This window comes from Xiphophorus hellerii, chromosome 13, assembly GCF_003331165.1.
Source record: "Xiphophorus hellerii strain 12219 chromosome 13, Xiphophorus_hellerii-4.1, whole genome shotgun sequence".
Classification (NCBI taxonomy): domain Eukaryota; kingdom Metazoa; phylum Chordata; class Actinopteri; order Cyprinodontiformes; family Poeciliidae; genus Xiphophorus; species Xiphophorus hellerii.
Genome location: NC_045684.1, coordinates 28691461 through 28710012, shown reverse-complemented (window position 1 = coordinate 28710012; position 18552 = coordinate 28691461). Strand labels below are relative to the sequence as shown.

Below are 18552 nucleotides of genomic sequence, written 5' to 3'. Positions count from 1 at the left end.
TCTAACCCCTAGTAAACATGTTCACATCCTTGCCTGTGGTGGCGCTGCACCAAGAATCACTGAAGGAAATATTATAAAAACCTCAGAAGAAGACACTGAGCGCAATTTTCTACTTTGCAAAAATTAAGTGGCGATAGACAGGATTTCTCTTTAGTCGTTGTTAAAACACTGTCACACTGTCACTTCTCCCGCTAGCGTTAGACACGCGCGTTTGTTTTGGTTGTGTTTACCCAGAATACCCTGCGGTGCTTTTTTTCAGCGGTCTCCAGTCTGCTTGGCGTCGCATGTTTTCAAACCGAAACAAGAGATCACTTCAAGCGAGACCGAGGTCGGGACTAGAGTTTCCTTTTTGATCCGTATCAACGTTCGATTGTGCATTCACACCAGCTCCGCTTGGTCCGCTTTAATCAAACTCTGGTTCGTTTCGGGAGGTGTGAATGTGCAATTGAACTCTGACGCAGATCCAGTTTCAATATCTTTTCCACAATGACAAACGAAAAGTGTGCTGTACGCCACACTCTGTCTAAAGTTTCCAGTTTCACCATGGTAACCTGCGTCCTGCACAGATACCTAGTCTCTGGTTGAACACCAGAGGCTCAGGAGCTGGCTGTTTGAGGAGTGCTTTTGAACTACATGAGCAATTTCACACATTAGGAAGAGTTGCTAGCCAGCATAAGCTAATGTATGTTCCTCCGGTCGCTGCAGTGATGGTGACAGCCTCTCACCATCCTGACATGCCCTGTCCACTGCGCCGTGGACGGTCACACAACCAGACAAAACTTGTCTGCAAACTGGAGCTCTGTGAGGTAGCATTTAGCAGAGGCTCATGATATCCAGTGTGACTGGAGAGAGCAAGAGAGACCGGGTTTTCACTGATCTGTGTTAGCATGCTGCTACTCCTCATTGTCCACATCGTCACTATGTCCTCACCCTTAAAGATTTAAAGTACTATGTGTGGATAAGTTGAGCTCTCAGTGGTAAAAAGAGAGCTGAAGTTTATTCAAGTTTCACAAATCAGATAAAGGTTTCACAAATCCCAACCATGGTTTTAAATGTTCTGCTATTAATTGAGAAATTATTCTAGTTCAGGTTTGAAGAGTCGAGGTGTTGTAGTTTTGGAATTAGAGCAGTTCTAGCGTGACTAGAAAAAAAGGACAAAAATTGTCCTTTAATGACAATTCAGAAAAAAATTCACAAATCCCAAACATGGTTTTAGATATTCTGCTACTAGAGCAGAATAATCCAGTCCAAGTTTGAACTGTATAGGTTTTTTTTTAACTAGAGTAAAGATGCGTAAGGTAGTGAAAAATTAGGTGGAGTCGCCCTTTAGCCATTTCCCGAATCGGAAGCTGGAATTAGAAACTAACTTCAGCTTCGTCAAATGAATCAGGATTTTTTTTAAAGAAACCTTTTTTAAAAATTACAGTAAGGTTGTGAGGAAGGTCTGATCTCGCCTGATTTACACGTCAATCACATTCCTTCCATTTCCTGATTATTGATTGAAGTGAACTGGAGTGGACAGTCACTTCCTTAATCTGTATCCATCCTTTCTTTTCAATAGCCTTTCTCTGACTGGTTGACATGTTCTTTAGTGTTCATATTTGATGTTTTAGTTTAAGGTTGAGCAGGTAAAAAAAAAAAAAAGCACAAAATTAGTAAAAATAAATAAATAAAATAAAAATAGAAAAGGGAGCTCAGATTTCTGCACCCCACAAGTTTGATTTAATGAATTTGGATCATGTGGCCAAAAGATTGGATGCCTTTGATCTAAAGTATTTAGTTTCATAAAAACACTACACTACATTTTTCCGCATTCAATTTGTTAAGATACTATATTTAAAATATTGCATAAATAATGTTGTCTTATTTCAAATCCATCTTGTGCTTGTTGAAATTAGACAACAGCCACGTGGCTGTTTGAGTATTTGAATTCAATACTCAAAGTCATTTCCAAAATACTTCATTGATCCCAGACCACTCCATCTGACACAGGCTCAATTTAAGACATGTAGGAAAATACTGCCCTCTGGTGGCCAAAAGTGTTCATATCTGGCCTTTGCACTCACCTGCAGATAATTTCTATTTCCCCATGAAAAGAAAGTTCTATCTGTGTTACTTACATGTGGAATCTCCTCTCATACAAATGTCCAATTAGCTTTTGGAAACAATTTAAACATAAAACACAGTTTACTGCCATGCGTCTTGGTTTGAGCATTCAGATTTATTAGTAGGTAAAACTACAAAAGGCCACAGGAAGTACAGACTTTAAAAGCTCTTTGAGTTTAAATTCCTTTATTTAAAAAAAAAGCAGATATCTTTAAATATCAGACATGTTGCAGAGAGGAAACGCTGTGTTCACGCTTATCAAACACACTCTCCAGCAAAACAAACACATGAATCTAAACATTTAAGACGTGGAAGTCAAATATACCGCATCCATTAAAGAGATGATGTTTCAGCGCTCCACGACGGCTGCAACAGGAAGCAGGAAGTGGACTTCAACAGCAACTCTCAACTGAATTTGGCTTTAGAGAAATCCATCTCTGGGTGCTGGGCCATGAACCTGCAGAAAGAGGGAAACGTCACGTTAGGAAACTGTTTTTACAAACAGCTCACTTCTCAGACGTTATTGGGGGAAGACCAGACCCAGAGGGAAAACGTCACACAGCTGACCTCCAAGTTCAGTAAAACAAAGTCAACTTTGTGGAATGTTTGGTTTTGTTCCCATCAAACTCCAAGTTTATCATTGCAGGTTTGTTTGGTTGTGAAAACTAAAAGAAGTCTCCACAGCTGACAATACTCTGAGCTATGACAGTCCAAAGAGTGCATTAGTGAAAAAACCCCCCAAACATTCCAGAATCACTTTTTCATACAGGGCCATGTTTGGATTTTTTTCCTCATTAACACCTTTAATTAAAAGGATTTTGCGTTTAATTTTGTTGTCTTTGGCTAATATTTGGACGGATTTGATGTTCTGAACCATCAAACCACAAACATTCTGAAATGTGCTAAAAAAATAGAAAATCAGGAAAGAGGCAAACATTTTTTTACACCACTGTACACTGGAAGCGCTCCAACAGTAGCTGTGTTTCCATTGACCTTAAAATTGCACAATTTGAAAATACATTTTCTGAATGGAACCACTGCAATTTGTTGATAAAAAGTTTTGCTACTAGAAAGAGGTGGATTTTTCAGCCATGTCGAAACTAGCGTATTTCGCCAAACTGCTATGGAAACACTTTTTTAGCATCACACATCACATGATCAACAACCGGACGTTACTACTGGTGGAAAAGATGAAGAAGACGACAGGAAGTGGTAGGAGGATCACAGCGCGGAATGCTTTTTAATGACTACTTGCGTGAACAAACGTATTAGTGTGTGATTTTAATAGCGTCACAATTTTAACGGAAACAGAAATCGCAAAATTGTGCATTTTAAACTTCAGCAGAATATGGACAAGGTTTTGCGTTTAAATCCAGCTGGTGAGGACTCACTTCTTCAGAATGTCTTGTTTCTTCTGGTCTTCGGACGTCGGCAGTCCCATAGACTTCTGCCTCTGGTCGTACATCATCTTCTCCACCATCCCACGCGTCTCTCCGTCCAGGTCCGACAGCTGCTCAGCGGGTAACAGAAGAACAGCAGAGGATCGGCGTTACCAGTTTGTGATCCCTGTTGCTTAGCAACAAACCACCCAGCACAGAACGCAGCGCACTGCTGTTTTTACCTTTGAGTTCTCGGGGCAGATTTTCTTGGTGTTGATCTCTGGGTCCGTGGTAACGATCCTGCTCCACCACTCCATTTTGTTAATCTTCTCCAGGTGGACTGTGACCACTTTGCCGTCGTCGATGAGCCAGGAACTCTCCTCCACCTTGACCTCGCTGGAGAGCTGACCTTCCATAACAGGAGGGTGGCCTTTCAGGCCGACCTTGATGGAGCGACGCTGAATGTCCACCACCACGTCTCGGCCCTTGATGCGGAACTTCACGTCGAAAGGCACAGCAATCTGCAGCAAGCCAAAAAAAGATCCACTAACTAGTGAAGCATACTTTCAGCACATTCTCTTAACAGACTCCTAAACTAAAAGTTTAACATTCACACTCCCTACTTCCTTTGATTGTCCTAAAGGAAACAGTGACACACAGTCAAGCACAAAAGACACACTTACATCGATTTCTGACAGCGTTTGTGTCCATTTGTAGTTAGGAAGGTCTGCTCCGTTTCCTGAGTTGGGCTTCAGTTTGTCTTTGTCCTTCTCGTCCTCCTCTGCATCCGAGTCGGACTGGATGGAGGAGAAACAGCTTTTAGTGCCGTTCCACATTATGGAACCATCTCCTGTTGCATACTCGGGGTTTCTGAACATTTCAGCAACTCACATTTAAGACTTTTTAAGACCTTAAGACTATGATGAATGAGATGTAAAATCTGTAACACCACAAATGTACACAAGAAAAATCACGTAACTCTTTTCACATTCTTACTTTAGTTGAAGATACTAATTACTGGTCCTTTTAGTTTTCACTCATCCTTCAAATTCAGTTTTCAAATGCTGCTCTTAGTAGAGGTGTGTGATGCTGCATATTTTAGCATCAGTCCAATAACAAAGTAAACACAGAACCATTATCACCAATACTTAGTGTGATATATGAAACTTCTGATCTCTAGACGTTTTTATGGTTTTTCCTTTGAATTCATTTTGTTAAAACCTACAACACTTTAGACACAGCTTATAGGTGTCTAAAAAAATACCTTAATAATAACGTATTAACACAATATACACAAACGGTAGAAAAACAATACAAATCTTAGTGAATTATTTTCTAAATAAAATACAAAAAACTAATGATCTGAGAGAGAGTTGAGAAACTAGAAGAGAAAAATAAAATACAATTTCAAGAGCAAATCTGAAAGTATCGATCTTATCACGCCGGCATCGATCCAATACTGATACCCACAATGCCAAGCGTTTCTACACAGAATTCATGTAGCGCCGTATGGGCTGGTAGCAGAAGTGAGCGAATGGTGAAGACAGACGCTGTCCAAAAGCCATCCAGCTAGCTAGGGTATGTTAGCAGCTAATTAGCCGCGGCCTCAAACTAAATAAAGAAAGATGTCTGCTGGTGACAAACGTTTGACAAAAAAGTCCCACAAGAAAAAGTGAAACAAAGAACTACAGTACAAAGAAAATATGAGATTAGCTAGTCCTGCCACAACATTTGTGATTAATGTATTTATTTAAGGCAAACGTGACTCTTTTAAAATGCCTTAATTTTAGTCCATGAATCCTTAAAAAAACAAAACTTTTTAAGGATGAGTGGACACTCTGACACTAGACGCTCCTTTATGTCCACTTTTAAAATTCCTCAACACTTTTATTCCTTGACTATGACATGATTCTGAGACTTCTGTTTTATTACTCGTTTTGTTGTTTTAAATGCATTTAAATTTCTGAAATGTTCATTGATTTTACGTGAAGCAGTGCAGCGCTCCAAAGTGCCAACCGGTTCACTCACCCCCTTCTCTTTGTCAGAGCTCTTTTCTTCACCTCCTGTGTCCTTCTTTGTCTTCTCCTCCTCTTCCTTCTTCTTCTTCTATCACATATAAAACCACAACAAACAAGTCAATCACTTCTGGCAGTGGTTTGGTTGCAAAAGAAGCCTCGGTGGAAGCGGGCAGGTCAGACCTTGTCCAGCTCAGACTGTAGCTTCTCGGCCTCCTCGTCCGTCAGCTCCTGAATTCTTGGACCGTCCTCATTCTTCTTCTTCTTCTTCTTCTCCTCGGCGAGCTTGGCACTTCTTTCTGCTTTCTCCTCCTTCTCCTTCTCCTGTTTCATTTGTTTCTCTCTGTGGGCCTTCAGCGCCAGCTTGCTGTGGTGCTCGAAGGAGTCTTTAACCAGCTGGAAGTGACGCAGGAGTCAACATTGGACAGGTGAACACGTTCGTAGGGTTAAGTCTGACCAAATGGTACCAGAAACTAGAGAGTGGAGGTGGGACAAGTTACCAAACCCGCAGTTTGGTTTGGTAAACATTTTTTAAATCAATACATTAACAAGAGATGTCTGTTAGGAAATAGACATTTCCTTCATTGACCCACACTTATGAAACTCAGGTATTAACAGCAGATGTAGGTTCAAAAGATCAATTCTCCAGAATGAGACATGTAGTCAAGTGATATTAAAACTAAAAAAAGACAGTTATCATTATCATAACTGATACAAAATAGAGTTAAAGTAGGATGTGATTGTATGATCTCAGAAAACTGAATAAGGTTTTTTTTTTGCATCTACCAACTTTTACTTTATAATATCACAGAATATTTTTGTTTTAATGTGATAATTTTCCTGCTTTAAATCAAGGAAAATGATCATTTCTTTCTTGCAATTATACCTAATGAGATCAGAGGATGTTCAAATGTTTTCTAATAAACATTTAGATATTCTGCTCGTTTATTATCCAACTACTTTACCCCCTCACTGCTATTGGTCCAATACTATTTGTATGCATGTGCTCATCTAAATTTTATATGCACTTATAATGACTTTATTTTTTTATTCTTTATTTCATTTCTCTTTTTAGCAACAGTTCCATCCCATCTTTCTTACCTTCTCTGCAGCTCCTTGATCTCCGCCTATGAAGAAATCCGTCTTGCGTCGGAGGAAACTGAAAAACGTATTTACTAGCTGTTGGCGGGTAAAAAAAACACATGTATTATTAATTTTCTCGTACACAGAAAGAGCATGAAAGGTTGTTCTTCAGTACTTTAAGTCTGTAGGAGTGCAGTGTCGTTATAGCCACAGTGTGACACATTTTCACTCTCTGGAAATTAGGAACACGTGTGTCCTACATTTATACACATTGTAAAAGTATTCAAACTCATAAAACCTTTCCACACATTACAGCTAAGCCTATTGCAATAATCAATAAATCGATTAATTGCACAATTAAGTAAAACAAACCCAATCATTTCAATTTGCATGGTTAGTCTTCTGTTTTCTCTCTTTCTACTGGATGACAAAGTCAGTGGAAGGAAAACTAGAGTTTTGAACCATTTTGACTTAGTGTTGTCTACTAAGTAAGGACTGAGAGCTAAAATTGAATGGTTAAGATAAAAGCATGTTTATCAAAACGGCCCAGTTAAAGTCTAGATCTCAATAAAAAATTGCAGTCAAAACATTGGCGCCGGTAGAATCATAACCAGAACATTTTTACCTTTAATTGAAGCTATAAAAAATACAAATATTCTGAACACTGATATAGTCCACATATGTATTTTTTCATTTACTAAAAAACTAAAACATATAATCATATGAAGAGCATATCCATAATTTGTGTTGGTTTATCAAATAAGATCCAAAACCAAACAGTTTTTGATTGTCATGACAAAATGTGAAAAAGTTCAAATGACATCAATACTTCAGGAATCCACTGATATTTGCTGATAAAAATAACGGACCCTTATAGAAACATCGGTCTCCAGACCCTGACGGTCCAGAACAGCAGCATCACACTAACATGCACAGCTACTGGATTATCAACCTTACATTCACAGTTTGTACCGTCTGAATGATTTCAAGGGCTAATCTAATTTTGTAGCCATTGGTACGAAGAACTGACCACAAAGAGCTGGTGGTTATTGTTTAACGCGTCCCAATATCAATGTGGTATTAATATTTACATTGTATGACAGGCGATTAATTTAAACGCCTCAGTATTTCTGCCAGTTCAGGTCGAAACGTGTCTTAGCCTATTAGCATCATAGCATCAGATATTAGCAGCACGCTGGTTTACCTCCTGTACTCCTCCTTCGTGTTGCTGAGCCATGACGAGCAACATACCGTCATACTTTTCTTCTTCTTCCCCCATATCGCTAGAGGTGAAACACTTAGCTTATCGTTAAGTGCGCGAGTAACAAATCAAGTTAAAATAACCCTAAAGATGCGCTCTTGCCTGAACCTGTTGTCACGCGACTCACTTCCTGGAAACTAACCCCGCCTAGGCTAGTTTGGCCAATCAGAAGGGCGTATTTTAACTGACAAGGACAATCATCCAATTGATTGAGAGTATTTGTTCGGGGCGGAGTAAAGGACCCAAGTAAAACATAATTTTCTAGAGAATCTATCTATCTATCTATCTATCTATCTATCTATATATATATATATATATATATATATATATATATATATATATATATATATATACCTGACATGATCCATGCCTACTGGCTAAAGAAACTCACTGCCCTCCATGAGCGACTGGCAGGCCAAATGAACCAGCTGCTACAAAGTGGGACTCACCCTGAATGGTTAACTGAAGGGCGGACAATCCTAATCCAGAAGGATCCATCAAAGGGTCCAGTCCCACCCAACTACCGACCAATAACCTGCCTCTCCACAACATGGAAGCTCATGTCAGGCATCATAGCGGCCAAGATAAGCAAACACATGGATAAACACATGAGCACGGCACAGAAAGGTATCGGTGTAAATAGTAGAGGAGCCAAACACCAACTCCTCGTAGACCGCACAGTTGCCCGAGACTACAAAACCCGACACACCAACCTGTGCATGGCTTGGATTGATTACAAGAAAGCCTATGACTCAATGCCGCATACTTGGATCATTGAATGCTTAGAGATGTATAACATCAACAGGACTCTGAGAGCCTTCATTGCAAACTCGATGAGGCTGTGGAAAACCACCCTTGAAGCCAACTGCAAACCACTTGCACAAGTGTCCATCAAATGTGGCATATACCAAGGAGATGCTCTGTCCCCGCTACTGTTCTGCATAGGCCTGAACCCCCTCAGCCAAATTATCAACAAGACTGGCTACGGATACCGACTCAAAAATGGGGCCAACATCAGCCACCTTCTCTACATGGATGACATCAAGCTGTATGCCAAGAGTGAGCGAGACATCGACTCACTGATCCACACCACCAGGATCTACAGCACGGACATTGGGATGTCATTCGGACTAGAGAAGTGTGGTCGGCTGATCACCAAGAGGGGGAAGGTCATCCGCACAGAAGGGGTCTCACTCCCAGAAGGAACAATAGCAGACATAGAGGACAGTTACAAGTACCTAGGTATACCACAAGCAAATGGCAACCTCGATGAGGTCACAAGGAAAGGAGCCACAGCTAAATACCTCCAACGAATAAGGCAAGTCCTGAGAAGCCAGCTCAATGGCAAGAACAAAATCCGTGCGATAAACAGCTATGCCCTGCCAGTAATCAGATACCCTGCTGGAATAATTAGCTGGCCAAAGGAGGAGATAAAAGCCACGGATATTAAGACTAGAAAACTACTAACAATGCATGGAGGGTTCCATCCCAAATCCAGCACCCTGAGACTGTACACGAGCCGCAAGGAAGGAGGCAGAGGACTAGTGAGTGTGAGAACCACAGTCCAGGACGAAACAACTAAGATCCATAAATACATCAGGGACAAAGCCTCAACAGACAATGTGCTCAGTGAATGTCTCAGACAACAGGGAACAGAGGTTGAGGTGCCAGAGATACCATCATGGCAGGACAAGCCCCTACATGGGATGTACCACCAGCAAATAACCCAAGTGGCTGATATCAGTAAATCCTACCAATGGCTGGAAAAAGCTGGACTCAAGGACAGCACAGAGGCCCTCATCCTGGCCGCCCAGGAACAGGCCCTAAACACCAGAGCAATAGAGGCCCAGATCTACCACACCAGACAAGACCCAAGGTGTAGGTTGTGCAAGGAGGCCCCTGAGACAGTCCAGCACATAACAGCAGGGTGCAAGATACTGGCAGGGAAAGCGTACATGGAACGACATAACCAAGTTGCAGGCATAGTGTACAGAAACATCTGTGCAGAATATGGACTGGAAACCCCGAGATCAAAGTGGGAAACACCCCCAAAGGTGACGGAGAACGCCAGAGCTAAGATCCTGTGGGACTTCCAGATCCAGACAGACAAAATGGTAATGGCGAACCAACCAGACATTGTCGTAGTGGATAAACAACAGAGGAAAGCCGTTGTGATAGATGTAGCAATACCAAGCGACTGCAACATCAGGAAAAAGGAGCACGAGAAACTAGAGAAATACCAGGGCCTCAGGGAGGAACTGGAGAGGGCCTGGAAGGTGAAGACCACAGTGGTGCCTGTGGTCATCGGGGCCCTCGGGGCAGTCACCCCCAAACTGGACCAATGGCTACAACAGATCCCAGGAACAACATCAGACATCTCAGTCCAGAAATGTGCAGTCCTTGGCACAGCCAAGATACTGCGCAGAACCCTCAAGCTCCCAGGCCTCTGGTAGAGGACCCGAGCTCAGAGGATAAGAACCACCCGCGGTGGGTGAGAAGGGAATTTTATATATATATATATATTGGGCGTTTGGTGTCGCCCAATGATAATTTCCCCCCCAAAAATCCAACTTTTTCTAATCAAGTGAGTTGCAATATGAATAGAAAATATACTCAACACATTGACAATGTTAGAAATAATATGTACACAAAATAATTTTCATCCTTCAAAGCTTGCAGTTCTGCTTCCTGATGGACCTTCTGTGCAGCAGGGATGTCCACCTCTAGACCACTGCACTCAGAAGTGATGTCGTAACTTTATTTTGGAAAATGGAAACAAGTCATTGTGCTTTGAAACAAGATTTTCAGAGTAAACAAAAATTAAGGTTTAAGTTCAACCGACTTTTACATTAGTTAAACATTGGTTTTAATAATAATACTTTTTTCTGATTGCAAAAGTAACAAAGTGCCGGTCTGTGTGTGTGTTTGTGAAAGGGGAAAAAAGCAAGCAAGGAGATTCTAGACCAAATACATTTTTATTCAAATTACAAAAACAATTCATTTGTTCCAGATTTAATATGTAACCAGTAAAATATTTGACCACAGTCATTGATTAAAAGCAACCTTTTGAATGTGAAAAATGCAACAAAAAGCCCTATATTTTCAACCATTACATTTTAATTGACCCAAGAACATTATATCAAACACAAATAGTAATCAGTTTAGCAAGAAAACAAACTATTTATGTTGGCAATAGGATTAGAATAAATTAATTTCATGCTTGAATAACACATCAGATTAAAAACAGTAAGTAAATAAAAGCTATATTAATTTCACCACAGGTTTCCCATGTCACGTTATTGCTGATAACCAGTCTATAACTGCTTACTATGGTTGCTGTTAATAAGTAATGAGACATTAGATGCAACAATGTGAAAATCTTTTAACTAGGAAATTAGATTTGCATGTTGCATATTTGTATGATATGTTGCTGTTGGCAACTATTTTGTGCCTAGCACTCTGAAATACATATCTACATACAGCAACAATTAGGTATGAAATACAACTGACTAAGTGTCCAATGTTTTTAAAGTAATGTAGTTTTACTCTTTACCAAAATATATGTTGTCTTGGAAAATAAAACTTTTGCTTATTTACTGGGAAGAATGAACTGATAATGAAGGTTTCTGAGCAGGTGTTATACTTATGGAACTGATGAACGAGGTTTCAGTGAAAATGGTTTTTCTTCTCTTTCCAACCAAAGTTCCTTTGAACCAGATTTGATTTAGGAACAGAATTACCAATTCACCAGAGACGGGAGAAACTCAGAGAAACTCCCTACAGGAGAGAAATGGGTGGAAGACACCGTGTACATGACTGATAAGATATAAAAGGAGAATTGTATGTTTTAAGTTTCACTTCTCTCTTGCTGATCTCTGATACTTACTCTGAATTTCTAAATAAAATATCTAAATACAAATGCGCATTTCTTTGATTGATTCAGTGTTTCGCTCACTCCCGAAAATAAAAAAGATTTTTCCTAAACAATGTCTAAAAGTTGTGCCATTTCTGGAAAAAGATTTTTAAATGAAACAAAACACTGATTAGATATCCAATAGAAATAAATTCTCACTTACTAGTTGTTAACAGTTCTTAACAATATTTCCCTTATACATTTAGGTAAAAAATTATTGACACACATTACAATTGAAAATAATCTGGTTGTTAGTTATACAGTAATACAGTTTTTGAATTTGTGGATGGAGCAGAAGCCAAGGGGCTTTCAAAGACTTGAAGATTATCACCAAATATAAACATAAAACCAGAGGAAACAGGCAAAATGCTTTTTGATTTCTGAAATGACAATGAAGATTTTTCCACTGATTAATAGCACACATTTCTGGCATGTCATTTTTTAAATAAGATGCAATGAAAACCAAACAGATTTTTTCAATATAAAGGCTAATTTTACTTTGGTTTATTGTCTTTTGGGAGATGTCTGTTTCATTTCCTATCCCATCTCAAACCATCTTCTTGTTTAAATTAAATGAATTTGAATCCATATGATAGATGTGTGAATGATTTTGGTCTTAACTGTTTATTGCCTTAACATACAATAATGAGACAAAATATAAGCCAGTGTTTGTGATGCTTATGTCATTGACTTATGTGACCTTAATAGTCCTCTTGTTTGAAAGACAAACAAGAAGATATTCTACTCACAGAAAGGTGAGAATCTATGTTAAAGTATACACAGGGACTGCAGTGATGTGATTGAAGTTATTTGGTTAAACGCTTGTCTCAAGTTGTCTTGTACGATGTGCTTTCACCCTGGACTTCATTTCTCGGTCTGGCTTTAGATCAGTTCTTCTAAGAAGAACCTTTGGTCCACCAAATGGATCCCAGTTGCGCCTGTAAAAGAGTACACAGTCATTGACAAATTCTACAAAGTACTATTCTTAACTTTTTTTGTACCTTCCCTGTCCTGTTCAAGGTCAGACTCTTAGTTATTAAGACACAAACATACAGGTCATCTGGGTTCATGCTTCCACCCAACTGTGAAACTGTTCTCTAAGTAAATGCTGCCTCTCAAAATACACTTAAAGAGCAAAACCTCAGTGCTAATTTAAGTTATTATGTATGCATTTATCCCCCAAAAATCCACCCATTTTGATTACAGTTTATGCAAATTAGAGCAGGAACTATTGGTTTTAGATTCTCCATGACTAGTGAGCACAGATGACACCCGATGACAGAAACCACAGATCTTTTCTATTTACTAGATAAAATAATAAGATGGCAGCAATTTACATTTGAGATCCGATTTCTTAAGTTGAAAAATAGAACTTCAGACTCATTGTAGGACTTGTGGCCTAAGAACTCAAGACTGTGAGACTTTAGTTGAAATGTTTTTATACTGACTTCTGACCCACATGCACCAGCACTCTCAGGAGACAAACAAAGTTTTAAAATGTTCACTGTACAGAAGGTAAAAATACAACTCAAACTCTTCAATGTGTTTCAGACACTGTATGTATCTTACTCACATTTTCAGATGTTTTTCAATGGCTCTTCGTTCATACACTGCTCCGCGATTTGTTTTCACTGGATCAGTGTATATTTTCTTGCTCAGTGGACAGATGAGATGTGGAGGTATGAACGGTTTCTCTTCCTCCACTAATTTCTTTAAAATATAAAGAGGCAGCAAATTATAAGCATGTCATTTTGCTAAATAAATAAATGATCTAAAAAGATTTAATTTATATTAAACATGGTCCTCCCTGTTTTTATTGAGTAGGATATTTTAAGAGACTCAGATGAAAATATGTTTATTTTGAACTTGAAATGTTTTTATGTTGGAATCTTATTGCGAAACCAGACAGGAAGCTGTTAAGTAGTTACTGGAAGATCTTTTACTCATCTGCCTCACAGATATTCTGTTAGCACTGTGGGATATTAATATTGAGGGAATCTTAAATAAATATTCACATGGAAGCAAGATGAAAGCACACAAGGACGTCTGATTGATTTACTTTTTCCCTGATGACTGTAAGTCTAGCTAGTCTACTAGAAAACTCATAAACAAACTCATCACACATTCTAAAAATACAGATAAGTATTTCAAATGCCTTGAAATGGTGATAATTTCAATACATTTGAAAAGAGCGTTGTCAGACAATCTAGATTTTTTAAATTCTTTTTTTCCTTTTTTGTATCAAGGAATACGTAAGGTTTTCTCCTACCCTGAAAGCTCACCACTAGAGTGTAGAGGACTGGGTTGAGGACTAAGTTTATTAAACAGACGTGCATTAATAAATATTATAGTAACTCTCCCACCTCCAATCACAACACACCATCTACACTGGCTAAATGTCACCCAAACTTCACATTTGCTGTATTTATGTTGGGATTGTTGTTTGAAAGTGAGACATTTAGTTCACAAATGTCTTGTTACTCAGAGTGGTTGTGCTTTAAAATGTTTCATTTTTTAGCCATATATAACAATATTTGCAGATCCTGACAACACATTAAAACACACTATAATGTGCTCTAATCACAATGCACAGTGATTATAAGGTTTGGTTTTTCTCTCCTTTGCCTTGCAGCACAACACAAAGAATAATAATTTACCTTCTCCTTAGACTCCAGTGATTCTCCTGCAGCTTCTTCAGTTTTTTTTCTGGCTTCTTGATCATATGATTCCTTATTGGTTCTGTATTCCTCTGCCAGAATGCTTCAATAGAAAACAATACATATATTTGTAAGAATTTACAGATGAGTATTTTGCATTATTGGAGAATGTATGTAGCCTATGTTTCATGTTACAGAATACACTTACAGTTTGAAAATTGTAATGCAATGACCAAAGCATTATATGTCTGACATTGATGACAGTGGCATTACAAATAATTTTACAGATTTCAAATTTAGAAAGACCAAATAAATAAATAAAAAACACAGTTATTTAAAGAATCTTGTTCATTTTTTCCTAACATTATTTAGTCTGTATGGTTTGGAACAATGGTTCTCTATGTTTCGATCCATTCAAAGCATAGAACGTTCCTTGGAAAGCAAGGAACGTTCAAATGCCACTTTCCTTGTGTCAGTTTAGGAGATGTAATGTTTTTGATGAACCCCCAATGCTGACATGCTCCTCTGTTCTGTATGGTACTGGATATGATGAAATACTTCTGGTCAATATGGTTTAGGTTCATTTAACTTACATCCAACTTATTTAGTGGCCTAGAAACGTCTCAATTTGCGTTTGACCATTATAACAGCTGGTAGAGTACAAAAAGAAGGTAACAGAGATAAAACACTTTTCAGAAACAGAACATGTCATACGTCCCACAATATGGTGGTGATTTAAGACAGTGGGCTGATTTACTTCTTGAATTGCCATAATTGTAAATTTAAGTTTTGCTCTCAGTCACATCCTGGACTAGAATGTCTAGCCATCATTACAGTAACTTAAACCAGGTCACACTTTGACTATGCAGCAGAATAATGAACCACAGGAAGACCACCTGAGTGACAAGGCGACCTCAGCATAACCAAAGAAAAACTAAATGAAATTTCTGAGTGACCTAGTCAAAGTCTGGACATAAATCCAATGCAGATATTGTTGCATAACATTAAATACACTGTTCATACTCAAAACACCCTCTAATGTGGCTGAATAAAAACATTTCTGCCAAGAAGAATGGGCAATAATTCCTCAGTGGTGAAGTTGAAGGTTCAATGCCAGTTGCTGAAAACTCCTGATGTCAGTTGTTGCTGCTAAGGGTAGCACTGCACCCTTAGCAGCAACAACTAGTTTGTGTCCTAAACTAGTGAGTTTTAGGACACAATTATTTCCTCCAGAGCACCAGGGTCGTTTTTTAAATTCCCTTAATGAATTAAATCGTTATTTGAAAACAATTTTATAATGTTCCAAAAGACAGAAAAGTTTGTAAGGGGGCAAACAAACCCTCTCTCACACAATTCTTAAGGCATGCCATGGACAGGTCACAGGTCACACTCACTTTTTTCTACACACAATTCATTTCATTTGTCAGTTTGGCAGGGAAGACGCCTCCTAAATGATGTAGTTTAGCTTGGACTGAAGTCTGTATTACTTCTCTAAAATACTCAGCAAAGGGCTCTGAATAAAGTGATGTCAGTTAAATAGGAACAAACAAACCTTCACAATCCTATGGGAAGATACTGTTCCTCTGCAGCAGACTGTTGTCTGCCAGTTTCAACACAGAGAACACTATGTAGCTGTAATGTGAGCAGTAATGTTACCTGTCCAGTGGATCCTCTGGTTCAGGATGCATCAGCAGTCCGAACACAGCTTCAAGAATTTCTCTCATGGTGATTAGAGAATTGTAGTTCCGATCAAGAATATTGTGGCAGATTCGCCCCACGTTGTTGATGTTGCAGTGATATATCTTTAATTAAATTAAGGAAATAACTGCACAAATATTAAGACTATTTATGCATAAAAATAATTTACATATGCAAATTAAACAGCAATGATTAAACATGTCCTGCTTCTTTGACAGGATACTGGAGTCACAAAGCGAACTGTTGGAGGCTTCACTGGGTATTCAGTGCCAAACTGACAATAAAGCTCAAATGTTCCTTTCTCATATGGAGTGTCAGGAGGGCCCTCCAAGACAATCTTCCAGAAAGCTGCAAAGCAGAAAAAACTATTAAAATAATAAAACAAAATGTTTGTTTCAGTTAATTAAGAGATAGGAGTTTTTTTTTAAACTATAGAAGTCTTTGCTTCAACTTTGTTTAGGATAACAATTACAACTGTTTGCTTCAGATACCAATTCAAGAGATTTCCCAGTCATAAGTCTTCAAAAGATATATATATATATATATATATATATATATATATACAGTATATACTGTATATATATATATGAACCACGGGTTCATGTACACAGAGAGAGTATAACTTTGAAACTTTGTCCTACTGAAGTCAGATTCCGATGGAAAGATATTAATGTAGGGATGTGGTTCGCAGTGAAGACCCTTCAGCTCCTCCATGATGCGTCTGTCTTTCTCCATGAAGCGACCATCTTTGGCCTCCGCAATCCTCTTTTTGAGAGCACTTTGACAAGATAAGGAATAAGCAAAATGCTTGGTAAATTTTATGTTGACATTTCCAGGAGCTGCATAATTTAACACTTGTTGATACTGTTGAGAAGGTCCTGAGATTTAATCTCCACTACAACCTTTCAGTATGGAGTTTGCCTATTTCTATGTGGATACTGTGGGAATGTCCTGCAGTTTGGTTTAAAAACATATTTAAATAACGGTTTCCTTGTCTATCTTCAATCATTACATAAAGCTGCTTGCTTGAAGGGGATCAAATATTTTTTGTCAAGCATTTTTTAGTTTTGTTGTCTGGTTTAGATTTAAATGAGCTGAAAAGAATAAATTTTTCAGCTCATGGTGAAAAACCTGGCGTCACCTTGTATTTCTAACTGGTTTGTTGTTCAGGTTCATAAATATATATACACTGCTCAAAAAAATAAAGGGAACACTTAAGCAACACAATATAACTCCAAGTAAATCAAACTTCTGTGAAATCAAACTGTCCACTTAGGAAGCAACACTGATTGACAATCAATTTCACCTGCTGTTGTGCAAATGGAATAGACAACAGGTGGAAATTATTGGCAATTAGCAAGACACACTCAATAAAGGAGTGGTTCTGCAGTTGGGACCACAGACCACTTCTCAGTACCTATGCTGTCTGGCTGATGTTTTGGTCAGTTTTGAATGTTGGTGGTGCTTTCACACTCGTGGTAGCATGAGACGGACTCCACAACCCACACAAGTGGCTCAGGTAGTGCAGCTCATCCAGGATGGCACATCAATGCGAGCTGTGGCAAGAAGGTTTGCTGTGTCTGTCAGCGTAGTGTCCAGAGGCTGGAGGCGCTACCAGGAGACAGGCCAGTACACCAGGAGACGTGGAGGAGGCCGTAGGAGGGCAACAACCCAGCAGCAGGACCGCTACCTCCGCCTTTGTGCAAGAAGGAACAGGAGGAGCACTGCCAGAGCCCTGCAAAATGACCTCCAGCAGGCCACAAATGTGCATGTGTCTGCACAAACGGTTAGAAACCGACTCCATGAGGATGGTATGAGGGCCCGACGTCCACAGATGGGGGTTGTGCTCACAGCCCAACACCGTGCAGGACGCTTGGCATTTGCCAGAGAACACCAGGATTGGCAAATTCGCCACTGGCGCCTTGTGCTCTTCACAGATGAAAGCAGGTTCACACTGAGCACATGTAACAAACCTCACAGAGTCTGGAGACGCCGTGGAGAGCGGTCTGCTGCCTGCAACATCCTTCAGCATGACCGGTTTGGCAGTGGGTCAGTAATGGTGTGGGGTGGCATTTCTTTGGAGGGCCGCACAGCCCTCCATGTGCTCACTAGAGGTAGCCTGACTGCCATTAGGTACCGAGATGAGATCCTCAGACCCCTTGTGAGACCATATGCTGGTGCGGTTGGCCCTGGGTTCCTCCTAATGCAGGACAATGCTAGACCTCATGTGGCTGGAGTGTGTCAGCAGTTCCTGCAAGATGAAGGCATTGAAGCTATGGACTGGCCAGCCCGTTCCCCAGACCTGAATCCGATTGAGCACATCTGGGACATCATGTCTCGCTCCATCCACCAACGTCACGTTGCACCACAGACTGTCCAGGAGTTGGCGGATGCTTTAGTCCAGGTCTGGGAGGAGATCCCTCAGGAGACCATCCGCCAC

General features: G+C 39.5%; 2 protein-coding genes across 2 annotated transcripts in view; both read right to left on the bottom strand.

The window, feature by feature from the left end:
• Positions 1–2275: 2275 nt before the first annotated feature.
• Positions 2276–7986, bottom strand: nudc (nudC nuclear distribution protein). The gene is made up of 8 exons (XM_032581632.1): positions 7788–7986; positions 6602–6679; positions 5684–5896; positions 5514–5591; positions 4169–4282; positions 3728–4006; positions 3498–3616; positions 2276–2563 (listed from the first exon to the last, which is right to left on the bottom strand). The coding sequence occupies exons 1-8, from the start codon at positions 7860–7862 to the stop codon at positions 2512–2514; spliced, it is 1008 nt and encodes a 335-aa protein (XP_032437523.1). The 5' UTR covers positions 7863–7986; the 3' UTR covers positions 2276–2511.
• Positions 7987–10800: 2814 nt separating this feature from the next.
• The window catches only part of LOC116731986 (uncharacterized), a 33210-nt gene continuing 25458 nt past the window's right edge, over positions 10801–18552 (bottom strand). Inside the window, exons 20-25 of the mRNA XM_032581934.1 lie at positions 16754–16890; positions 16336–16460; positions 16071–16216; positions 14415–14517; positions 13331–13467; positions 10801–12695 (exon numbers count right to left, since the gene is read on the bottom strand). Of these exons, the coding sequence (XP_032437825.1) occupies positions 12572–12695; positions 13331–13467; positions 14415–14517; positions 16071–16216; positions 16336–16460; positions 16754–16890 (772 nt within the window). The 3' untranslated portion in view covers positions 10801–12571. The remainder of the gene's footprint in view (positions 12696–13330; positions 13468–14414; positions 14518–16070; positions 16217–16335; positions 16461–16753; positions 16891–18552) is intronic.